We start from the raw sequence: 24,905 nt of genomic DNA on the forward strand, positions 1-24,905 counted from the left end.
TATCAGATAGTTTGTCTGAATATCATTTATAATTTTACTATTATTATATCATTTTTCAAAAATAAATAATGGTAACAACTATATATGCTAACTTATATATAAGAGCAGTGTAAATAGTAAATATATTAATGTGTGATGCTGGTAGTGAATAATGAATATTTATTATTATTATTATTATTATTATTGAAGAGATATAAACCATACAAGTAATACTTCCAAGTATGAAAGCAAAAATCAAAATATTGGACCACATACACATACAGGGTACCCCCTTTAATTTTCTAGCGTCAATTTAAATAAAAAGGAAAAAAAATAGAGAAAAAAAACAAGTTTATGAAATTCAGGATTATTAATTACTATGCCACTGTCCATACGTTTACATGTGTTGGCTAAGGTTTGCAATCACAAATCATAAATCACAATTTTTATTTATTTTTTATTTTCAGTCCTCTCTCTTCCTCTCTCTCTATATGTATATATATTGAGAAACATAAACATATTGAAAATTTAACCTCAGAAAAACAAGCACTAGTATACATTATATTCTCAAAGTAACTAATTTTTGTTCATCTTTGTGAAAATTAAGGAATTGAGATATGTCAAGTACTACTTGTGTTGTTGTTTGGGTGAGTTGTGGATCCAAATTAGAGAATATTACAACAACAACTCATCAAAAAAGTGTTGTTAAGTGTTCTAACAATAATAATGATAAGATCAGATTCACAAGTATTTCAAGTGCGGCAGTGGCAGCAGCATCAGTGCCTTCAAGATCATCGGAGGAGAAGGTGTACGAGGTTGTTCTCAAACAAGCAGCACTTGTCAGAGAACAAAGAAAAAGAAGAACTATTGAAATTGATGATGATTTCATGACCAACTTGCATCTTTTGAATGCGGCTTATGATCGTTGTGGTCAAGTTTGTGCTGAGTATGCTAAAACTTTCTTCCTTGGTATGTATCAACTTGCTTAATTAATTACCTTCATTTTTTAAATTATTTTTCTGTTTTTTTTTAAATTATTATTTTTCTTAAAAAAGAAGAAGAAGAGAATTTGTATTCAAACAACTAAATTTGTATGGTGATTGATTTTGGTGTATTCAGTAATATTTTTTAAATTAAAATTTTTGTTGTGACTGTGATTCTGAACTGTAGTTTAATTAAAATAATGTATTAATTTGTTCCGTACACACAGTTTAATTTCTTACAAAAGTTTATACAGAAGAATGAAGCTTTTGATTGATCTTTGGATTAAGAATAATAAGAAAATAGTCTTGTAACTCATTAATTATTATTTCTTACGTGTATTTACAATTTTTTGAAAGCAATACATAGTTGAGTTGCTAATAACTGTGAAATGAAAAAATAAAACTATTTTCTTGATATAAAAATTTAGGTAAAGTTAATAATTGAAAATCGTTAAATTATTTAATAGGTTTGATTAAATTATTATTTAATATTTAATGACTCTTAATTATCAACATTACATAAATTTTTTTTAATATTAAATTATTAACGTATATCCTTAAATTTGTTTGAAATTAATCACTTATAGTGATCCATAATTATTAATTCCATAAATAGCACTAACAACTACCGCTTTTTAAGCACGTTCTTTGTTTCCTTTTATACATCTTTAATCAATGGATTTGGATACGCATACACTTCTTGCTACCCATGTTAGTTGATTTTGATTCCATTTAGATTATTATATATAAGAGCAAACTCAATTATTTTTAACTCTTTTTTTTTTTTTTGCCATTAATTGGTAATATATGAAGTTGAGTTATTGACATTTTCTTTTCCCTGCAAATTATAGGCACACAATTGATGACCGAAGAACGCAGAAAAGCCATATGGGCAATTTATGGTATGTATATATTTATTTTGAAAATAAATAAATCAACTAAAATTTTTATGTTGAAGCATTATATCGAATTAATCATACTAAGTATATATAAAAAAAATTAGTCACTAAATTTTGAAATACAAAATATATAAAAACAAAGTTAAATGATATATGTATTTTATATATAAATATATAGTAATTAATTTGATGATTAGATTTTTATTATTGAAAATAGTAACTATTCATATAAAAAATTAAATTAATTTTTATGTAAAAATAAGAATTTAATTTTATTCCTCTGTATCTTTCACACTAATGGCGTAAATAATTGCCTAAAAAGAACTGATGGGATTGCATGACCGTATAAAATGGCTAATTGTATCAAGATTAAAGTCGTAAAAATAATAGTTAAGATATGAATTCGTATTGTTGCAGTGTGGTGCAGAAGAACAGATGAACTAGTGGATGGTCCAAATGCATCACATATAACTCCAACAGCATTGGACAGATGGGAGCAGAGATTGAATGATGTCTTCCAAGGTAGACCTTATGATATGTTTGATGCTGCTCTCTCTCACACTGTTTCTAACTACCCTGTTGATATTCAGGTAATTATATAACTTAACTTATTAATTACTTCTTGAATTGAAGAAGTAGGAATAACACTGAATGAATTGTGTGTGAATTAATATGTAGCCATTTAAGGACATGATAGAAGGGATGAGAATGGACCTAAGAAAATCAAGATACAACAACTTTGATGAGTTGTACCTTTATTGCTACTATGTTGCTGGCACAGTGGGACTCATGAGTGTCCCTGTTATGGGGATTGCACCTGATTCTAACTCTTCCACTGAGACCATTTACAATGCTGCTTTGGCTCTTGGCATTGCAAATCAACTTACCAACATTCTCAGAGATGTTGGAGAAGAGTAAGCTTCTCTTCTTTTAACACTATCTACCATGTACTACCCTTTAGGCAAGGTTCTCAAAGATGGATCAGTCATTGAACCGAAAAAACTAGATATTAAAAATTAGATTTTATCCGATTTTTCAATAAAAAATTGGATCGATTTGATTGATTTGCTGTTTTTTATAACTGGTTGTTTAGTTTAAATATTCGATTTTTGGTTAATTCAATCGAACTGACTGATTTAGTTATGTTTTTATAAATATATATATTTTTTTGTTTAATTTTGATGCATCTGTTTTGTTAGATGATCATTCAGATAGTTAATGTAAAAAGTAGTTTTGCTTACGTGATATTATTTGTGTAAAACTATTTTATACTATGCATCAAAATTAAATTCTATATTTTTAATTTCGCAGTTAATTTGTTTTGTTTTAAGTGCTGATGCTAAAGATTAAATGCTGACATGAGAATGACAAGATGAAATGTTGAGCTAAAAAAGTGGCAAGTTAATTAATTAACACTAAATGATTGAAAAGTGGAAGAAATTTGAAAGTGAGTTGGATAATGATTGTAGTGCAAGAAGAGGAAGAATATATCTGCCACAAGATGAACTAGCACAAGCAGGGCTATCAGAAGAAGACATATTCAATGGAAAAGTAACAGATAAATGGAGGAACTTCATGAAGGGACAAATAAAAAGGGCAAGAATATTCTTTGATGAGGCAGAGAAAGGTGTGTCAGAGTTGAACTCAGCAAGTAGATGGCCTGTTTGGGCTTCATTGTTGTTGTATAGGCAAATCTTGGATTCAATTGAAGCCAATGATTATAACAACTTCACAAAAAGAGCTTATGTTGGACAAGCTAAGAAGCTTTTCTCACTACCTGCTGCTTATGCTAAGGCTTTTTTAGGTCCTCCAAAGTTGACTAAGATGATCATGAGATGATCATCATCAACATAATAATTGTGTCATACCATCATATCAGTTATGTGCTTTTAATTATGTTTGAAGATCTCATCATGTTCACTACACTTTTTAGATAGCTACAATACAAAATGTGGATACTTTTGAAGTTAGGTTTGTATACATATCAAGCAGAAAAGAAGAATATTATATTAAAGTGAAATAATCCATTCATTTAATCATTTTATTTGCAAGCATCAATTGACACTGTTCTTCAACCCTCTCCTCCTTCTTCCTATATTAAGAAATTGATCCTACATTGACAAAAACAAAGAGACATGAAAGTAATAAGAATATGATTACTCATAACAAGGTTTTATGCTACTCTTTTTCCTCTGCATCTGGTTGTTATTTAATTATTTTTTTCTTCTTTTTATATGCCAAATGGATTCTGTTTATGTTCCTCTTTCTCATGGCACTCCCCAAACAGCATTTGCATGTTGTTAATTTAAAAGTCTTCTAATGGAGAAAGTTTTATATGCACAATTTCCATATAGATAGGGTGCATCCAACTTAGTTTATTGATTTCTGTGTAATGAATCTTACTTAATCTTTTAAAAATGAGTTTTATATTCTAAGTAATTTAATTAATTCATATACTTTAAAGTCTGTTCACATTAGCATCTTCTTAATGATGTATATACTCTGTTCAAGATCATAATGTGATCCTTTATTTTATCTAATAAAATATAAAAAAAAAAGAGAAAAAGTACTATTTCAATATACAAGTTATCTGAATCTTGGGAGTATTGAAATGATAAAAATAAAATCAAATAAACTTTTGTTTGAATCCTTAAAAAGTAAAAATAAGCTATGTTGTGAAGGAACAACCTTGTGTAATGTGTTCCAACTTCAATATAAGTAACTTGAATAAGCTAGGAAAGATATCTGCTGATCTTGAATAGATTTGACTGTAATAAGAGAATGTGATGTTTCACCAAAAAGATTCTCATGTTCATTTCTAAGACAAAGATCTCTAACAACATAGCATCTTATTGACAAAATATAATACAAGATGCTACTATCCTTGCAAACACTACCAGAAAAGAGACCAAAACTTTCTTAGTCTTAACAACAGCAACCATTTTAGGAGGCCATAGACAATGGACTTTCACTTTTTCCTCACTCTATGGCCAACACCTTCCTTGCGAGACGACGAAGAAGAGGAAGACAAGGACGATGACAAACCAGAATGGCGTTTGTTTTCGGCCATATCCATGTGAAATGCCTTCTGGACGTCGTCTTTGAGCTCCATGAATCGCGCCTTCTTGATTCGCTGCTCTTCTTCTGAGCCCTTCTCTAGGAAGAAAACATCTGGTATGAGGTCCTCCAAGAAATTGTCAAGCACCTCAGAGCAATGGGGAAAGAAGCGCCTACCATTCTCAACTGGATACAAGTCCAAAGACAAAAACATACTCAAGCAACTTTAGCATAACATTAAATTGTGCTAAAGTGAAGTAACACCATTGTTTCTTATCATCTCAAATTGAAAATTGCATCAAATTCTCTTCCTATAGTTCAGTTACAAAGTACTACAAGTGATTACAAATGTTTCTTTCATACATAACATTATAACAATCAAACTACAAAGGACAAAAGACACTCAAAAAGTAGTCTGTTTTTCTTAATTATGAAATTCATCTAACTCCAAAATTTTAGAAAAAGTTTCAAAGTTGTGATGTAAATATCTTAGTTGCATTATCCAAGACAATGATTCAGGCTAGTTGGTCGAAATGGAGGAGTGTTTAGGGATTTATAAGGGAGAAGAAAAACCATCATAAGGAAGCTACTTGAAACACTCTCTAGGACATACCTGTTTTTTGAAGGGATTGCAATCTTAGTTGCATCTTTTTGGTTCGAACAGCCGGAGTTTCATTCAGGTCTACTTCGCGATTAGCGCCTGCACGCTTCAAAGTCGATGATGTTGTATCCAACGAGGCTGAATCCACCTCAGCATTCTCAATTCTGTTGAAAGAATTCGCTACCTCGATTTTCAAAGTAATCCAGCTTCATATGCAAATCATCAGCAGTTGTCTCAGATGAATCAGACATAGTCACACACTTGAAATTTCTTCTCATTTCTCGCTCAAGAACATCAACACAGAGCCTGTCTTTGTTAGATTCCTTGCCCTGCACGGTTTCCTCATGATAATCCTTGCGCCGCGTCAACCTCTGACAAATCACAAGAGCTGTTTGTCCATCAGGAGTAGTATCTGATGCATTGGCCCCTTTCTTCAGCAGTGCTACCAAAATGGATGGATCCTTTCGCCTTGCAGCGACATGAAGAACTGAATATCCTCGGGGATTTCTAAGGTTAATATCAGCCAAGCCTAGATTAAGAACCTCTTGAATAACCTTAGAATCACTATAGGCACATGCATAGTGAAGTGCATAAGCATCATTTAGAGTGACCTTAGACTCATTCAAAAGAAGCTTAAGTAGCTCGACATCATCCGAGTCCATTGCCTTATGGATTCTCCTGATACTCTTTTCATTCAAAGTCTCCACTTCCATTTCTGCTGGTGTGGATTCCAGCACAGATTGTGCTCGCAGCGACTTGATTTCGTCCACAACTTCCTGAGGGAACTCCTTTTCCAAAGATGTGGTGTCAAGATCAGACCTTGCTACTCTTTGAGTGCATTGCAAGCGAAGCTGGCTTAATTGACAGTGGAAGGCTGCCATAAGAACAGGAATCACATCTTCCACTACAGCTTTCTCCACAAAGTTTAGAAGGCGCCGCTGCATCAATGTTGCAATAAGAGATTCTTACATTAGAAAAACAGAAAAACTCTCTTGAGAAAGACATGTTTGCTAGGTGTATTTCTATTTCACATTCCAAATGTTGATACTGTTACAGATATAACCATTCATGTGCCTCCTCCTATCATCTTAAGAGTTTGAGAGAAATGGTTTCATGACAATACCAACCATGATCACATAGATTTGACATTCCACAAAAACACTGTCTAATCTAATAGAAAGTTCTAGTCTCTAGTTCAATTTATCAAGAGTTTTCATCATATCATACACCCAAAATTGAAGCAGAACATACCTGAAAAAGCAAAACAAGCTCTTTCATCTGGAAAGTGGCAGAGGCATACATGAGCTCCAAAGCATAATCGATTGCAGGGCGACAAGCATCGTGGACACATGTTTCATCAACACATGTTGTTACTTCTGGTGGTGAAGCCTTAAGGGTCCCTGTATATAAATAATGCAAGAAAACAAGGAAGGATTCATGCCCAACTTTCCCATAAGGCACCAATTCAGACATAAGATACCTTGGTTTTCCTCCTTCCTTAACCGAACCCTCGCCATTACTAACATTCCCTTTCTTGAAAAGTTCATGAAAGAAAGGACTTCTTGAAGCCAATACACACCTATGAACACTCACAGGGATACCTTCAACAAGAATCTCAGCATCACTATAATCATAATCAGCATCAATCAACAACTTCTCAAGGCTAGTGCTTAGCTTCTTCAAGCTCAAAATCTCAATACCCCCACCACCATTCTCATTGTTATTGCTTGAACCACCATTTGATAAATGAGATGATACAAAGCTTAAAGATGATGATGCTTCATTTGCACTGTCCATAACCCCAACTACACCAGGTTCCATTTGAATCATAGGAATATTTTTCTTTCACCTTATTTAATAATCAAAACAAGTAAAAGAAAAGAAAAAAATTGAACCTTTATAGATTCATCATCCTAATAGCTGAAGCACAAATAAGGAATACTCAGAGTGAAAAAGAAAAAAACACTGTTTCCCCCCAAAAACAGCACCAGAATCACTTGCAAGTCAAGCAACAAAACTCAGATTCTATCCAGGAACAAAATTTGGATGATATACATCAAGTATATTGAGAAGTAAGAACAGAAAAAGGTTGAATTTTTAGCACTAAACTGATGTGCGACAAAGAAGAATCAAATGTTTACATACATAAAGGATTAAAGGGTAACCCTTTTGAGCTGAGAATCATGGAAGATGATGAACATGAACCTCACCAGAACTCAGCAGCATAAGCGTGAGAAGAAGAAGATAAAACTCATGGAAAGTGAAAGTGAACAAAGATTAGTACTTTGGCTTATCCATTCATTATGGCTTTCTGAAACATTAGCTTGAAATGAATGGTTTAAGGAGTTCCAAAGTCTTTTGAAGCAAAAAAGCGAAGACTTGAAAGGAAAATAAAATAGAACAAGAACCAACGCTGACCAACAAATAAGAAAGAGAAGATATTGACAGAGAAACACGCATTCTGACAAAGAAATACTTGGTTTTATGATGCCACTTAGAAAAGGAAATAAAACTGAAAATACATAAACTAAGGTTGGTTTATTTCTCTATTTTCAGTAAAAAAAATAACAAGTAATATTAGAAAATTAATATTTTAGCAGTTAATTTTAGTTACTATTATAATAAATTGTTAAAAAAAAATTAGTATAAATTTATTAAAAATAAATTTTTATTAAATTTTAATTTAACTTTTCTATTAGTACAATCAACTTGAATCGATTAAACAATTTGTTCATTTATTCATTTAAATAAATATCAAGAGGTTTAAATTCTATTTTGTGTATAACTGTATATTAATTATGTAATATTGATATCCAAGATTTTTTCAAAATAATAATTAAGTAATTATCTTCATTTTTTATTGTCACCTTGGTGTTTATTTATAAATTGTGTCCATTTCAGCTAGTTTTCATGTTAATACATATGTTAATGTGATTGGAGGAGGGAGAAAAGGGTCACATACAGCCCACAAGATACAAAGTTTAAGCTTAGAATAAAATAAGTTATGTTAATGTGTGAAAGTAATGCATGGATCACATGCTTCTCTGTTATAGGAATTATTATTCGTTCTTATCTTGTTTTTTTGTTATTTAAGTCAATATGCTCTCCGAAATAATTTTTCTCTTTTGGCATTTTAATCTTTGTTGTGCCAATTCATACTTTAATGTAATGCACATATCAACGTTTAGATTCTCTCTTTTCACCGAAGTTAAAGGTAAAGGGGCAGAAATTTCAATAGTCACAAAATCATATATTATATTATTTAGGGATGGAGCATCACTCTTACTCTATTATTAAAATTATAACTATACTTTTATAAAAATCTGACTCAGGCACGTTTTTGTGTCCGATGCCTTATTTGGGCTCGGATGGCCCATCAGTCTGGACATGTTTATATTAGGATGGAAGTTAAAAAAAAGTGCCACGTCCAAAAACAAGTGAACAAAAAAGAAATTATTGGAAAAGGAGTAAAGGCCGTTTGAAAACTTTAGAAGCAACTTTTTTTATCTTTTGATTTATGAAAAGTAATAGTATTAATGTCGGGTGCAATTTTTAAAATCAAATTGCAACTTTCTAAGAAGCTATTTAAAAACTTATAGAGAAATTAAAAAAATGACTTCTCTCATCATACTTCTACTTTTCATCACATTTTTATAAAATAAGCACTTTTAGAGTTAAAAATCCAAACTCAAAATAACTTATTTATAAGTTACTTTTAACAGAATTATTTATTGTTTAAATTATTTTATCAAAAAGAGTTTAATTAAGTTGGTTATCCAAACTGGACTAACAGTAAGGCATGCAAAGTTGGAGAAACGAAATTTGTATCCTTTTTATATATTATTTTCATTTTAGATTAATTATTTTGAAAATAAAAAATATTTAAGAAAAAAGTATAATATAAATAACATTTGTCTTCAAAATTGTAAGTAGCAAAAACCCCAAAACCCCATCAGCTAAGAAGCTAATATGCTATACAATCATTCTTCTTCTTCTTATTATTCTGAATTCAAAGAAACAGAAAACTAAAAACCTATGCATTATAATTTATATCTAACTAACTGGAATGAGAAGTTGAGAACTGAGAACTGCAAAATTAACCAACAATGGCTGTTGAAAACTCATGAAAAAATTAAAATGGAAGGAAACAAAAAAAACAGAAACTGCTTCAGAAGAAAAAGGGATCGGCGTAGTTAAAGTTAAATGGCGCCTTATTATTATTATTGGAGCTGCAGTTAGAGTTGGACGAGAGAAGAAACTCCGGCGAATCGGGCCCAAACAGCGGCGGCGGCAATGTATTGAAGTAATTAGGCATCATCGTCATTGGCTCCATCAACGGCGGCGGCGGCGGCGGAGGAGGCGCGACACATGAGTTTATATACTCCTCCGTCAAAATCGGCGGCGACGATGACGACGTGGTTTCATCCTCCAGCTCCTCCTCCACCACGACCGGTTGCTCCTCCTCCTGCTGCCGTTTGTCGCGAGGGAGGCCGGTGAGTTTTTGAACCAATTGCATGAAATCGCGAGGGTTCGTCTCAATAACCCTAGGAGAATGCGTGTATATTATCACCGGTTGCCGTTGCTGTTGCTGCTTGTTGTGATTCTGATTCTGATTCTTGCTGATGCAATGAGATTCCTTGTTGATCTTGAGATGCGTGGTGGTGTTGGTGGTTTTGTTCTTCATCGCCGGCATGGCGGTGCCACCGCTTTCTCTCTTCGAGTGCAAATGCAATGGCGGAGGGGCCATTCTTGATTATAGAGAGTGGTTTATGCAGTGTTGGTTGTTTTATATCTTAATTAATTTGTTAATTGCGTATAGTGTGGGAGATAATCTTGTTAAAGAAGGAAGATTAAAAATGCTAATAGAGGAAGAAGGTTAATTAATTAATTAAATAGTTCGTTAGTTAGTTGGAGTTTGTTTGCGAAGCAAACTCTCTCCGTTCCTATGCCGATGCAAATTATACCTAACTTTTCGCCATTACGTGGGATTCGATCCAAATCTTTTGTCACTTCTTTCTGTTATGCCTTTCTTTTTTATTTCGTGAATAATCTTTTTGTTATTATCTGCACTACTTATAATAACCAATTAAGAAAGATCAGTAGTTGGTGAAAAAAAGAAATAGAAATAGCAATAAGAGCTACTAAAGTAATCAAGTATTTTCTAAAAAGAGAATATTGAATATAATCGTCATAAATACTAAATAAAGTATTTATTACAATTTAAAATGTCATAAAATAAAAAATAACTAAGCACTTTATTTATTTAGTTTCTATAAGAGTATATCCCGGAGATATATTTATACAAAATGTTATGTCAGATGTAAGTAGATACTCAATTATCATTGCTAAATGTTGAAATATCTCTGTATTGTTGTCACTTTTTTTATATTTAGTAAATGTAAAAAATGTTACACACGTAATTTTGACAGTACAATTATCTGAAAAAAAAAAAACAAATTACAGATATCTTCGCAGTAAATTATTGTTAAAATAGCCTACAAATATTTTGCAACGTTATTTTTTAAGTCAATTTTCTCATGATTATTTATTGATAAGTTACTGACAATTGTTTTTACTGGTAAATTATTTAATTTAAAAATATAAAATGATATCAACGATATTTATGAGTTTTAGTTTTTAATGAAATGTAAACTCATCTTAGTTTCAACCAAATTGCTTATCTTTTTCTTCTTTCCCCCATAATATTCTCATTATTACCCGTATGTATACGTGAAAATAGAAATTCCTAATATGGACTATGATTATGGAATTGAGAAAGCTTATATAGAATTAAATTTCTTAGCATGATTATACGATTGAATTCGCTCCTATTTAATTATCAACATCTACAAAACGGATTTAAATCCTCTAAAGTTTGAATTTTATTTTAGAGAGTAAAGTATGATCTTTTACCTTTAAATAGTTTCTTTCATATTTATTCTTGGTCCTACCTATGAAATAAATGGTGAGACATCTCACTCTACTCTCTAAAGTGAAATTCAAACTTTAGAGGATCCAATTTGATCATAGAATAATGCCTGCCAAATACATCATTGACGCAACATCTGTTGAAGCTGCAGCACTTGATTTCTTTGTTCTGGAGGAAGTAGATTTATCTGCTCTGGTGTGAGACTCATGACTTGTTGAAGTAGTGCCTTCTCCATCTCCGGGGTCAACTACACATACACAAATGAATATCAAAACACTGAAGAACAATCCATACAAAATAAATGTTAATTCGCAAAAATTACCGCAGGAGGCCGAAGTGGCTGATTAGCAGCTCCCATCAAACCAGGCACTACAGATGGTGGTCCTGGAGGCACAGAAAGCGGTGCTGGGTTTTCCGAAGGACCAGGCATCCAAGAAGACCCTCTATCAACGTGCATTGCACTTCCAGCTTGACTGCCAAAATCAGGCCCTAAAGGCATATTCCCAACCTGATATGCAAATATCACTTAGAATACGAAAAACCAACTACTATGTTTAGTTTCAATATACATGATCATTGTCATCATATGACTGAATACTGGCCTCAAGTACTTTTTTCAGTGTTTCTTCTGTTCAAATCTCGACAATCAACTTTGGGTTTAAGGATAGTTATGTGCACAAACAAGAGTCACATAAGTGGCAGAAAGAGAAAATAAAAGAAAAACGAGTTAAACTGGATGCTAACTAGAGTAATCAAACCGCTACTTCTGTTAACAATTGCTTTGATGATATCTTAAATTATCTAGTTAAGTAAACTAGAAAATATAACTTTTTTTCTCCACATCCAAGTATTCTGTAATTAATAGGTATCAACTTTCTAATTCAATAATTCATTTATCTCCATGGCAAATTTAACCTTCAAAACAAAAAAGAGCCATGTTTTCTTGTAAAAGCCTACTGTATATATAACCCCAAACTCATCTTAACAGTTCTATACTAGGCATATAGGTTAATGGCAATAACATCTTAGACAAAGAATAGATTTCACTTCAGACATGTAGGATCTAATTAGCCAAATAAAATTTGATTCTAGTCAGGCATGCCAATGAACCAAGAGTTAAATTCATAAGGGTAACAAATCATATAAATAGAAAGCAAAAAATTGAGCAAATAAAAACAAAAAGTCAAAAAACCAATCAAGCCCTAAATATTTTTATAAGAGTTCATGGTGCTCACACATGGTCATACCTGATAATGCGACTGCGACGATTGTTGACTTGGAAGCAGGGGGGTCTGCCCCTGTGGAAATGTGGATCCACCACTTGAAGGTGGTTTTATACCTGGCTGCAAATTTCATCAATAAAACAATATTATTAAAACTCAACAAGACATGGGATCATAAATTGTAAACTGAAATATTCAACTCACAAGAAACATGGATTGCGAAAGATTGTGAGGAGCACCAGCATGTTGAAAACCCACACTGGCACCCATTTGTGGAGGGTACTGGGAATGGTAATTAGGTACTGATGGTGGTCGGTGCTGCGGTGGCAATGGTGGTTGCAGAGGCATATGTGAAAATCCAGGAGTCTGCAATGGTTGTGCAGATGAATGGAGCGAAGGGGTCGGTACGTTTGGAAGTTGTGACGATTGTGGAAGTGGCCCCGAACCCACTTGGGGAGCCAGATGTCCTTTAGGTTGCTGTGGCATTTGGGAAGAGTGTGCGGCCATTGGCTGAGATTGATGACTCATTGCAGGAACAGCAGTTGACGAGACCAGTGGTGGAGGTTGGTTTGGGTGTTTTCGCAGAGGAATTTGGGGTTGTGATACACCTGCTTGATCCTGAGAACCACCTTGCCCAGGCAATAAAGGGGCAGGCTGAACGTTCGGCTGCGGCGACGGCTGAGTGTTTTGCGGTACAATTGGCTGAACCTTTGGAACCTAGAATCAAACATTTTCCACCCTCAATGAACGAATTTCTACGATTGTGAAACTGAAACTGAAATTGAAATCGGAAAGCATACCGCTTGAGGTGGTTGCACCATTCCAAGCATAATTTGTGCCTGGTTAAGTAAAACAAAATGGGAAATTCCAAGTTAAACAACTAATTCAGAAGAACCACAAAGTGAATTGAAGAATTAGCAAGAGTACGCAATTATGAAGTTACAGAAATAAGGAAAAAAGAGTTTCTGATTAACATAGGGTTCTGAAAAAAGAAAAGGAGAACCTGGAAGAGAGCTTTGGTTAACATAGGGTTCTGGATGAGGATCTGCCTGGCTTGTTGCTGGTTCTGTTCAATCAGATTCTTCATCTGAGACATTATATCGTACAGTTGGTTCTTCGACATTCCGGCCAGGTTGGCCGATAAACCCTCGCCGCCGATCCGTTTTTCCGACATTCCTGAAGACGAAGAAGAAGACGTGAAGAGGAGAGGTTTTGCTAATGCAATTTGCGGGTTTCTTTTTTTTTTTGGTAAAAGCTATTTGTGAGTTCACTTTCACTGAACAAAGTTTTTGGCCCTTTTTGGGCCTTTTGGGCTTTAGTGACCCAAAAATCATCAACAAGAGGAGAGGTATTGCCGTTTTGGTAATGCTATTTGTGGGTTTCACTTTCACTGAACAGTTTTGGGCTTTTAGCGAAGCCCAAACTCTTTTTTGGGCCTTTTGAGCTTTAGTGAGGTTATTGAAAACCAAAAATGTTCACCAAGAGGAGGTCTTGCTCATCTTTTTTCTCTCAACTATTATTCAGTGCAGTGCAGTGCAGCAGCTCCGTTTGCAAATCTTGAAGCTCTGCATCAGTGAGTGATTCAACCATGCGTGGAGGTGGAGGATCAAATTAGCACTTAGAAGAGCAGCCATACAAAGAAATGATGCCCAATTTTCTCATTTCAAGGTTAGCTTCTTCCTTTAAAACCCTAAATCTCAACAACCCCAAATCCCAATTGAATCTTCTTCAACAGCATAAATCGCATCTCATTTTCTTCAATTCACTCGCAACCAAAGATACCAAACGCCCAAAAGATCACAACTTTACAATCTCCTATCTAATCGCCGAATGCGGATTCTCCCCCGAGACCGCCGCGCTTTTGTCACAAAAGGTTCAATTCAAAACCCCTGAAAAGCCAAACGCGGTCTTAGCCCTCCTCAGACAATATGGATTCTCCGATACGCAGATCGCTAAGTTCATTCAGAAGCGACCGTTGTTCCTCCTCACTGATGCGGAAAAGATCATTAAGCCCAAGCTCATGTTTTTCTCCTCCATTGGGATTCCACGCGTTCTCCTCCCAAAACTTGTGATTGAGAACCAAAACCTGTTAGCGAGGAGCTTGGAGAAGTGCCTCATTCCGCGCTATGAGGTCCTGAAGAGTGTTGTTCGAAGTGAGCAAGAAATTGTTTGTTCATTGAAGCGCGGTGCAATGGCTTTTGTGTTGTGTGATGTGATGAAGAATTTGATTCCCAACACAAAGGTTTTGAGAGATTTGGGTGTGCCTCAGAGTTCAATCTCACTGTTGGTTATGTTTCACCCGAGCGAGGCGTTTATGAATCATGAGAGGTTTGCTAAATGTGTGAAGTTGGCAAAGGAAATGGGGTTTGATCCTAACAAGTGCAATTTCATCAGTGCTGTACATGTGCTCTCGCATATGGATTGCGCGAAGATGGACCGAAAAATGAAGTCTTTGGAGAAATGGGGTTGGTCAAAAGAGGTGTCCCTTTCGTCGTTTAGAAAGTTCCCTACTTTCATGTCATATTCGCCGGAAAGGATCGGGCGAGCGATGAGATTCTTGGTGGAGGATATGGGTTGGTCTTCCGAGGACATTGCGAGGTTCCCCACAACTCTAGGATACAGCTTGGAGAAGAGGGTTATCCCTAGATGCCATGTGATTAAGGTCTTGAAATCGAAACGACTCGTCAAAGATCAGTTATGCTTGGCAACATTCATGTGTATGAAGGAGGAAGAGTTTTTGGAGGACTTTGTGACTAAGTATCTGGATCAGGTGCCTCTTCTACCTAAGGTATATCAAGGTTTGGTTGATTATAAGGATTTACTTTAGCATTGGAGATTTTTCTTACTTTTGCTGTAGACTTGTAGTTGTGCATTCATTGCAAAGCTGGACATATCGATTTCACTTTTTGTGCATGGATTTGAGACTGAGTTGCAGTTCATTGAGAACTTGAGAAGGGCATTGTTTGCATAAGCCATTGATTTTGTATCATGTTGATCCCTTAATCAGGTAGCCAAAAGTCTAAGACCACTTACAAGTGGTTGTTAGTTTTGTTATTATCTTGGATAATTATTTTGATGGCGCATAAACACAATCAACAAAGATGCTTATTTTCTTATGATCTGTGATTTATGTTAATTATTTTTGTTTGTCAAGGGAAATATTTGGTTGAATATCATTTTGTACGATAATTGTGCTTCGAATTAGAAGCAATAAGTGATAACAAACATAAAACAACAACTAGTTCCTTATTCTAATTCCACCATGTATGTTTGGCTATATGGATCAATTGACGACATAATACCCTGTCATAAACCATGTTAATAGACAAGTCATTTAAAGTGATATATTGAATCACCGTCTATCTATATTGGATTTCTTTTTATACTCTTACCTGTTATTTTGGTGAATATTTTAGCCTTTTTATTTTATCCCCTCTATTTCAATACTTCACATTCTTATATGAGTATATGTTTGATGTATGCTTTTAAGTTCATATGCTATGGAACTTTGATTATCATATACATTAATTTAGAGGTTCTTGTATAGAAAATCATGGTAAAGTCACTATTAATACTGACATTCGAATATTCAATCAACTGTCCTGTGGAGTGTTTTGGTACATTGGCATATGTTGAAACCTGCTGGTAGAGAAGCTTATGTCTATCTAAACCAGCATAGAATTGCTTGGCAACATGGTTTCACGAGTACTGGGAATCAGAAGTAAATTGTTTGTGATTTTCTAGGTCTAGCTAAAAAATGTTTCTAGCTGCAATAAATTGATGATCTGGTAGATCCCTCAAACTAGCATGAGCCATCTCTGATTCAGTAGAAACTAGAAACTCACTTTATTTAATTATTTGGAGGTAGTTTTCCCTTTTCATTATCATCAAAATTAAGAGCAGTAGTTCTATGTTCTATGAAGATTGTGGAAGGCTGTTGCTTCTATTATTCTAACTTGAATTTTGCTGTTTCAATGTTTAAAAGCTTTCAATGAAGTTTTCCAATAGTTGGAGGGTCTTTTGAGCCATTGGTTTATATAACATGGAAAAGTGTTTATGATAGTACCCAAATTGGATCATGTGATTTGGTAGCAACTTTGCAATGAGGGACATATTTGGCTGTAATTACAATTTACAAGAGAGCTGGATCTAAATTTAATGCTCAGAAAACATTATTGCACATAATTTAATTTTTATTGTTGATGGTATAAAAGTTTTACACAGATATTTAGTCGTTTATTGACTTATTAACACAAGTAACTTTATTTTTAAACTCGCTATTTAAAAAATCATCTGAAATAACCCAACATTTTAACATCACCAAATTTGTAAAATTTGGTTAAATTCAATTTTACCAAACTAATTATACTTTTTTTAGTAAGTTTTTTATTTTTTAAATTTTATAAGTAAAAAAAGAGAGCTCTAAAAACATGTGGAGCTTGATGGAAAGCAGCTACAAAATTACAGCAAAAGCACACCAAATCACACAATAGAAGAGACACAAAACATGTCTCCAACTAATAGCAAGTTAGCAACACTAAATTTAGTATGTTATTTGATCAATATTATTGACATTGATCAAGTTATATTGATTCCACGATATGCTAAATTCTCAGGATTAAAAGAAATTAATCTTTTTTGTATTTTACATTGGTATTTCAATAATTTTAACCGTTGATCTTAATCATAAAAAATATATATAATATATATTAATTAAAATTAATCATTAAAATTACTGTAACACTAGTATTTCAAAAACATTTGAAATTTTTTTTAAAAGTTATAAGTTAATGAAAATGGACATCGTGACTGATAATGAATATTTCGGTCAATAAAACAAAAATAAAATAAAATAAAAGAGTAGGGGAAAATGAAATGATTCAAGAGTTATTACTTATTAGTAACGTGGGTATGCCCCATAAATCAAGAATTATCCCTCTCCAAGTCACGTGACATTGATGGTGTGAATGTGATTGCATGAACACAGACAAAATTGTATCACCTTGGAAGCATGAACTCAAATTAGAGCACCACACACTTTCTCCAAACCCCCACAAGATTCCACTTTTTAGCAACACTTATTGTGTTATCATTTTCTTCTTCTAAAGTAATAATTTTCTCTCTAGCCGTATCAATGCCCTATACAATAAAAGTATAAAACTCTATTTTAATTTTAGCCACGCGTTTTCATTTGGACTACCATTATGAATTATTATTCGAAGATTACAAGGAACCATTCAGAAACGTAATTAATTAATTATATAATTCACACAAAGGAATATATTATTGTTATGGTAAGCTTATTCATACGCTGTAATTAAATATTAGAAATTCCATGATGTCCCTAATCATTAGTTCTCAGCAAGTCAGCATCAATAAGTCCAATTCACCATTCTAATGTAAATCTTAGCCCTATCTTTGTAATTAAGAAAACATACTTTATAATTAAGTCATAATTTTTATTTTTTAAACTTTTGTACACATTAATAAAGTGAGAGTAAAATAAATAAGTAAATTACATTGAGAAATCAATAACATGAAATGGTGATGCATGAACATCAATTAGTAGTAACTTGCAAACGCAAAAAGCCAATAATTCATTAGCTATTTTGGATTGATTCCATAGGCTTCATTAATTGAACATGCTAAAATTGAATAAGAGAAATAACTTCTAAAGTTCAATCACATGATATGTCATACATATTTGTTAGTGTAACAAACAATATATAATAACACAAATGATCAGTTTGTTCATTCATTTAAATAAATATAAGAAGTTTAAATTTCATTTTATATATACAATAATTTATTAGTTTATTATATAAATTTTAAAATAAAATTTTAATCTACGATAAATTAAATTTTGACTTGTTGGATTAAGAAATAAAGTGAAAAACATAACAAACAATATATAATATGAGAAGAGTGATCAAAATTCGTACTATATATGCAATAACTCAAACTAATCTTTAATCCATAGTAAGTTAATTTTTTTTATCTCTAAGCTTAATTCAACACTGCATAAATATCTGTATTCCAATTTAATTAATTAATCTAAATTTTTTGACGATTATTAACACATAAATTCAATAAATTTAATTTAATGCACTGTTATCGTAAAATTCTCTAAAATATTTTAGACAATGCATGAAAATTAACCTCAAATTCAATATCAACAACCTAGGTCCACCAATCCACAATACAGGCATAGATAACACTATGAAGCTTCTGGAACAAAGGATAATAAATAAATCCAAACCTAACACAATCAATGAAACTAAGTAGTAGAAGTAGTACTACAAAGTAACAAGTGCTAGTGACTTGTAATGATTTTCAGATGATAATAATTGAAGTCATTGTTGAAAATGATTGAACAACATTGTGCTAGTAGCCTACTACTATTATTAGGGTTTCCCCTCTTTTCTTAAAAAAGAAAATAGGAAAATAATAAACCAAAAGAAAATTGAAGAATATTGTAGAATTTAGGGATAAAAAAGAAGAAAAAAGAAGAGAGAAAAAAAGAAAGAAAAAAAAGAAAACAAGAGGCGGGTGGCAACAACCTATAATCTTTCTTCCTCATCCTTTAACCTTATACCTTACTTCAACCTCCGATTCCCAAATTCCCGATTTTATCGTATTAGGGTTTTTTGAATTCAAAATTTTTCCCTTTTTTTCTTCGATCATCACTGCATCCATCTTCAAATTTCATGCTCTCAGATACACACGCGGTTGCAATTGCTCCCTTTTAACGTTTGGGTGAGTCAACCAATCTACGCATCGGATACACTTTGATTCGGTGAATGTGACGTTTTTTTTTTTTGTTCGTTGTTACTCTCAGTGCTCGCAAAGCTGAAAACTTTTTCTTAATGGGTTTCTGAAAATACTTAAATTGTGGATGGTGGTTTGATGTGGATATCTTTTTTTTTTTATTGTTTATTTGAATTGCATTTTGGTTAGCTTCAATTTCTAAAAATGAAAAATTTATTTTTCATTTGATATTAGTTAACTTTGATTGTTACTGATGACAGTAGATATTTATAGTGGTAACTGTTAAGGATTGAAATTAATTCCAGAAGCCGTTAATTACCAATTTTTCAGGTTTGAAACAGTATTAGTGAATAATTCATTGCTTGGTGATGTTAAAAACTTGATTTGCGTTCATTTTTCTGGTTGGATTTGATTGGAGGATCTGTGATATTGGAGTTGGTTATGTTTCATTTTGATAGGAAGCTACATTTGGGAAATTGGAATTTAATGTTTGGAGTTTTGGGTGAAACTTTGGTATATGTACACAAGGTTGAAGCATTTGTTGTTTTGGTCTTGATTGATTTTTAAGGTTTCGGCTAAACTAAGTAAGAAAAAGTGCTATGGCAATGCATTTTGTGTGCCAAAGAATTTTCGGTGTCTTTGATTGGTGGAGGGTTTCCCACGGGAAGTTCTTACCCTTGACTTGGGATAAGTTAGCTTGTAATGAGAGAGATTGGAACACTTTTTTGTATTGCTATTGTTAGTTTGGTTGTGACCTCTTGTGTCCTTTTCTTTGACCAGGATGCCTTTTCCTTCATATTACTTACATTTCTTCTTTACTTCTCTGGATATTCTTTCTTGATCCAGAGGAAAGGTGTAATTAATTAATTAGTTTTTCCTCTTTGACACACAATAGGCATATACTTAAGTTTCTAACCCCCTTTCCCGTAATTCATGTAACTTATGTGATCCTTAAATTGTGTTTTCATTCTTATATTCATTCGTATAATAGGTGAAATTCGAGAAAGTTTGGAAATCACATATTATCTTCAAGGGACTTCTCATATAAGGCTTTGCAATGTTGAATTCACACGAAATTATGAAATTCAAATCTTACCAGAATCAGGCAAATTTATTCGTGAAGGAATATCTGTTAGCAGATCCTCTGATTCCTTATACATCCATTATTGGTGGCATTTTTGCTTGCAAGATGGTATGCCACAATAGTCTATTGTATTATGCTATAATTCAATTTCTTAAGTATGCAGTTAGTACTGTCATTATTCTATTGTTTGTGTTTATATTCTATATAAAATGTTTCCTGTTTTCAGGTTTATGATCTTACTCAGCTTTTTAGCACTGTTTACTTTAAGACCTATTCCAGCCTCACCAAAATCCAGCGTATCGAGTGGAATAACCGGTAACTGGAAGCTTTCACTAGTAGAGAATCTCTTCTTTTGTATTCGATGATCTAATATGTTTCTGAATATTTTCCTATTTTCTGTGCAGTTCTATGTCAACTATTCATGCCATTTTTATAACATCTATGTCATTGTACCTGGTGTTTTGCTCAACTCTATATTCTGACAATTGGTCGTCTGAAATTATTACACATAGAAGCTCACCAGTGTCTACATTTGCTCTAGGGGTAGGAATGATCTAGATCTTTCTCAATTTGCCTTATCCTTTTCATATTCAGTTATCCTATTTGCCATTTATCTCTGCATGTCAGATTTGTGATAAATAATAATGACATATAATTATCTCTGTATACTACCTTATCTAATCGTGAAATGCCTAAATGATTGAAGGCTTCTTTTTATTGCTAGGTTTTCTATTATTACATGAAATGCCTTCATTTTCAGTATATAGATCCCATGTGAATATTACCTTCATTTGAAAAAAGAAAACATGTTTGTAACCCGTATTATAAGCTGGTAACATTTTCTATCTTTTTTTCTGGTCTAGAAGTCCATATTTCTCACATAGTGAAGTTCCCCTGACAGGTTTCTGTTGGTTACTTCATCGCTGACCTTGCGATGATATTTTGGTATTTTCCTTCTCTTGGTGGATACGAGTATGTAAGGATCATTCCTTTTGACTAAACTAGCCTGTCTCTTTAGCTGAACTCTGTCATTCAAGTTTAAGATATTTCACTTGATAGGAACCCGGCTGGAGATGATTATGGCCAGAGTTTGCTTTCCTTCCCCTTTCTCCCTCTTTAGGTTGTTGATCGGGTATTTAATGTGACTTCATATTACCATTGATTCAGGTGATTCATCATCTGTTATCTTTAGTAGCAGTTGCCTATTCAATGTTGAGTGGAGAGGGGCAGCTTTACACATACATGGTCCTGATCTCTGAGACAACAACTCCAGGGATAAATTTGAGATGGTATTCATGTGCTTATATCTGAAATCTAATACATCACGTAATGTTGTTCTTTATTGACGTGCATATTTTTTGTGTATAGGTATCTAGATGTAGCTGGAATGAAAAAGTCAAAGGCTTATCTTGTCAACGGGGTTGTAATATTCGTTGCATGGCTGGTAGGTTCATTGCATTCTATGTTGTAATATTCGTCTCGAGTATTTGCATTTCCATTCTTGTACTCTGTTCGTGTCCTCTATCATGCTAACAGAAATGGTTTTTCCGCAGGTTGCCAGAATAATTTTGTTTGTGTACATGTTTTACCACGTCTACCTGCACTATGATCAGGTAATAGATACTAACACACTTGATATAACACTTATGTTGTAATTGAATTTGCGATTTTGTTGCAAGTAAATGTAGATCTTAACAGTGAATATTTTTTTTCCTTATTAATATAGCTGCTGCATCTTGTACTGTGTGAAAACTGACATAGATCTTGGATCAATTTGTTGACCAAAAGATCAGTTTTTCTATAGTGAAATATAAGTAATGTGCTTGTATTGTGTCAAATGGATATTAATTTTGGGATGTTCAAATCTTGTGATTAAATTTACTAAAATGATATGTGCGCATAAAAAATAAGCCACCAAATGAGGCTTTGGTGGTTGTTGTTACGTGCCACAAAAAATCAGCCACCAAATCAGTCACTATGTATTTGTGTATAAATACGTGTGTTGTTTAACTCATTTCTAATGTATATTTGTATTTCAACATGTATTCTATATGGGTGGCTGATTTGGTAGCTATTTTTTCTGTACACATAGCATGGTCGTTAAATTTAATATCACTGTGTTGTATGGGAAATCAAAACAATATTTCATATATTTTGTGATGAGATATGATTGTTGAATTATTGAACAGGTAGAGCATATGAGCACCTTTGGGGAAATGCTAGTTATTGTAGTGCCATTGGTACTATCAGCAATGAACTTGATTTGGTTCTCAAAGATTATCAAAGGCCTAAGGAAGACCTTGGCCAAGAGGCAGTAACATAATATATTTTGATGGACCTGCATAGTTCAAAAATTTTGAGGAAAATGAATTATAGGTTACACTGTTAATATCCCTGCCAACCATCCATTCATCTCTCTCTTCTGAGGTAAACTTAAAATGTCATGCTGTTCACTGTAAGATGTAACAGAGCAGAAAGGATTTATTTAACTTCTGTGGTTCCCATGTGAATCTGAACTCATACATTTGTCTTTGTATAAATGTGTTATTGCTATATATATATATGTCCTTGTTAATTAGTTAAATTTATTTCATGTTTTGTTAAATGTAATTAATTTCGTTCCATCAATTTGGCATTCGGAAATGATATAGTAGTTATGCAAGTTAATACATGTACTGGAAAATGAAGACTATGTATAAAAAGTTGGGACAAGCATTTTTCCCTGCTACATATACAAGCCTTTTCTGCTTACAAGCTATACAAGTTGGTCCAAGTCCAAGAAAAAAACACGCGCATCACTCCTTTAAAATCGAGCATCCAACGCACGCGTTCATTATGCTGCACTCTTCCTCTTCTTCCTCAATCAAAACGCAAAACGTCAAGATTCAAGCGACATTCAAAACAAACTACGATTCTGAAGACACGTTACTCCTCGCGAAGAATAGAAGAAATCAAGAAGAAAAGATACAAATCTCTATCAAAAATTACCAGAAAAAACGAAGAAACATTATTCAAGGTACTGTTTTATTATTCTTCTATGTTTTTTTTAGATTGTCTCTGTCATGTGCCTCATCCTTAATTAGCAAAACATTAAAAGATTTCAAGAAGAAATATATTGTCTTCCCCATGTTTTGGGTGTATCTCTGTAATCCTTTAGGTGTATTTCTGTAATCCTTTCTGATCGTTTGGGTGTATTTTTGAAGTTCCATTATTTTCAAAACAATTTCAAAGCTTGATTTCAGAAACCATGAAAATTGAAGAAAAAAACGAAGCAACAAGAAGATCCAACAAATTTGGCAACAAATTCGAAAAAAAAAAACGAAATCTTTTGAAAAATAGAAGTAATATATATGCGCGTTAATTGATTTGAATTGATTTAAGGCACGTAGTGCATTTAGTGGGTTTCGTTCTCTTCGGACTTAAGCGTAAAACACTCGTATGTAGAGATTAATCGTTTTCGATATATATATATATCAATCTTAAAACCTTCCTTTGTAACCAAAAAAGTCTTAGTCTTTTTTGTCCACATTACAATATTACTTGGGGTGCAATTTTATTCAAGTCTCAAACGAGATTAGTATATGAATACTGAACCCAATTGAATGTTGTATTATCAATATGTGCAATTTTATTTAAAAGATAATACTTATCATTCCAAATTTTACTAGATGTATAATAATAATAATAATTCATTGAGAGTAGACACCAAAATAAATTCATTGAGAGTCCTGAAATGACATTTACTATTGCAATACCAAAAATTATTTTAAAAATAGCTAGAAGTTTTTTTTTTTTTTTTTTTAATATGTGAATTAAGAGACTTACATATTCTCCACTAAAGCTTGGTTTATTTACTAGGATATATACTATTATACTAAACATTGTAGGTAGAAATACAAGTTATTGTTATGGTCCAACTTTTAGATTGGATCTAAAGCGGTAGCGGTCCAAGAGCGCTTTTCTTAAAAAAATACCAGTTCATAAAGAACGTAATCTGAATCATATTCATATAAGATTTTTATGAATATCTTACACGGATTTACTCGGATCCTTTTTAGATTTACTTTTTAAACATAATAAATAACGGGCCTGCTACACATACAAGCAAAAAGACCCTACAAGTTTTACAAGTTTCCAACCCACACATCATTCACACGCGCACTCATCTCAGTTTGAATGGAGCGTAAATTGCACACACCCCACTCAAACGGTTTCTCTTCGCAAATAGCGCTCTTTAATGGCGCACTCTTCCACTTCTCCAAGTCCTTCAAAGAAAACACAAACCATCTATTTTCGAGCAACATTGCAAACTGCAGAGATAGAACTCGTCGCGAAAATCAGAACTCTCCATCAACACAAGATAGAACTCTCCATCAACGATC

At 33.1% G+C, this 24,905-nt stretch overlaps 6 protein-coding genes across 6 annotated transcripts; 3 read left to right on the top strand and 3 right to left on the bottom strand.

The window, feature by feature from the left end:
• The first annotated feature begins 499 nt into the window (after positions 1 to 499).
• LOC107496515 (phytoene synthase 2, chloroplastic) lies at positions 500 to 3,919 on the top strand. Its single transcript, XM_016117785.3, has 5 exons — positions 500 to 948; positions 1,814 to 1,864; positions 2,279 to 2,451; positions 2,540 to 2,775; positions 3,331 to 3,919. The coding sequence occupies exons 1-5, from the start codon at positions 597 to 599 to the stop codon at positions 3,698 to 3,700; spliced, it is 1,182 nt and encodes a 393-aa protein (XP_015973271.1). The 5' UTR covers positions 500 to 596; the 3' UTR covers positions 3,701 to 3,919.
• A 910-nt stretch (positions 3,920 to 4,829) lies between these two features.
• On the bottom strand, positions 4,830 to 6,992 carry LOC107496514 (regulatory protein NPR3-like). The gene is given in 5 exon segments (NM_001323837.1): positions 4,830 to 5,104; positions 5,532 to 5,682; positions 5,685 to 5,688; positions 5,691 to 6,457; positions 6,771 to 6,992. Coding segments are annotated over 5 exon segments (1,419 nt in total).
• Positions 6,993 to 9,687: 2,695 nt separating this feature from the next.
• On the bottom strand, positions 9,688 to 10,266 carry LOC107496429 (VQ motif-containing protein 20-like). Its single transcript, XM_016117680.1, has one exon. The coding sequence runs from the start codon at positions 10,264 to 10,266 to the stop codon at positions 9,688 to 9,690; it is 579 nt and encodes a 192-aa protein (XP_015973166.1).
• Positions 10,267 to 11,306: 1,040 nt separating this feature from the next.
• LOC107496570 (cleavage stimulating factor 64) lies at positions 11,307 to 13,897 on the bottom strand. Its single transcript, XM_021127189.2, has 6 exons — positions 13,675 to 13,897; positions 13,472 to 13,510; positions 12,876 to 13,388; positions 12,696 to 12,791; positions 11,771 to 11,956; positions 11,307 to 11,695 (listed from the first exon to the last, which is right to left on the bottom strand). The coding sequence occupies exons 1-6, from the start codon at positions 13,843 to 13,845 to the stop codon at positions 11,570 to 11,572; spliced, it is 1,131 nt and encodes a 376-aa protein (XP_020982848.1). The 5' UTR covers positions 13,846 to 13,897; the 3' UTR covers positions 11,307 to 11,569.
• Positions 13,898 to 14,164: 267 nt separating this feature from the next.
• LOC107496557 (uncharacterized) lies at positions 14,165 to 15,787 on the top strand. Its single transcript, XM_016117848.3, has one exon. The coding sequence runs from the start codon at positions 14,314 to 14,316 to the stop codon at positions 15,496 to 15,498; it is 1,185 nt and encodes a 394-aa protein (XP_015973334.1). The 5' UTR covers positions 14,165 to 14,313; the 3' UTR covers positions 15,499 to 15,787.
• A 3,343-nt stretch (positions 15,788 to 19,130) lies between these two features.
• Positions 19,131 to 23,107, top strand: LOC107496549 (uncharacterized). Its single transcript, XM_016117834.3, has 9 exons — positions 19,131 to 19,427; positions 20,431 to 20,631; positions 20,750 to 20,838; positions 20,928 to 21,066; positions 21,425 to 21,499; positions 21,691 to 21,812; positions 21,892 to 21,967; positions 22,077 to 22,136; positions 22,713 to 23,107. The coding sequence occupies exons 2-9, from the start codon at positions 20,497 to 20,499 to the stop codon at positions 22,839 to 22,841; spliced, it is 825 nt and encodes a 274-aa protein (XP_015973320.1). The 5' UTR covers positions 19,131 to 19,427; positions 20,431 to 20,496; the 3' UTR covers positions 22,842 to 23,107.
• The last annotated feature ends 1,798 nt before the right edge of the window (positions 23,108 to 24,905 follow it).

The sequence above is a fragment of the Arachis duranensis genome, chromosome 7, assembly GCF_000817695.3.
Source record: "Arachis duranensis cultivar V14167 chromosome 7, aradu.V14167.gnm2.J7QH, whole genome shotgun sequence".
Lineage (NCBI taxonomy): Eukaryota > Viridiplantae > Streptophyta > Magnoliopsida > Fabales > Fabaceae > Arachis > Arachis duranensis.

Excerpts from the sequence above, each read along its gene's own strand:
- LOC107496515 (XM_016117785.3), top strand. The coding sequence starts at position 597 with ATGTCAAGTACTACTTGTGTTGTTGTTTGGGTGAGTTGTGGATCCAAA. Across the intron at positions 1,865-2,278 it reads AGCCATATGGGCAATTTATG|TGTGGTGCAGAAGAACAGAT; the intron begins GTATGTATATAT and ends GTATTGTTGCAG. Across the intron at positions 2,776-3,330 it reads CTCAGAGATGTTGGAGAAGA|TGCAAGAAGAGGAAGAATAT; the intron begins GTAAGCTTCTCT and ends TAATGATTGTAG.
- LOC107496429 (XM_016117680.1), bottom strand. The coding sequence starts at position 10,266 with ATGGCCCCTCCGCCATTGCATTTGCACTCGAAGAGAGAAAGCGGTGGC.
- LOC107496570 (XM_021127189.2), bottom strand. The coding sequence starts at position 13,845 with ATGTCGGAAAAACGGATCGGCGGCGAGGGTTTATCGGCCAACCTGGCC. Across the intron at positions 12,792-12,875 it reads TTTCGCAATCCATGTTTCTT|CCAGGTATAAAACCACCTTC; the intron begins GTGAGTTGAATA and ends TGAAATTTGCAG. Across the intron at positions 11,957-12,695 it reads CGTCGCAGTCGCATTATCAG|GTTGGGAATATGCCTTTAGG; the intron begins GTATGACCATGT and ends TTTGCATATCAG.
- LOC107496557 (XM_016117848.3), top strand. The coding sequence starts at position 14,314 with ATGATGCCCAATTTTCTCATTTCAAGGTTAGCTTCTTCCTTTAAAACC.
- LOC107496549 (XM_016117834.3), top strand. The coding sequence starts at position 20,497 with ATGTTGAATTCACACGAAATTATGAAATTCAAATCTTACCAGAATCAG. Across the intron at positions 21,968-22,076 it reads TAATATTCGTTGCATGGCTG|GTTGCCAGAATAATTTTGTT; the intron begins GTAGGTTCATTG and ends GTTTTTCCGCAG. Across the intron at positions 22,137-22,712 it reads TCTACCTGCACTATGATCAG|GTAGAGCATATGAGCACCTT; the intron begins GTAATAGATACT and ends ATTATTGAACAG.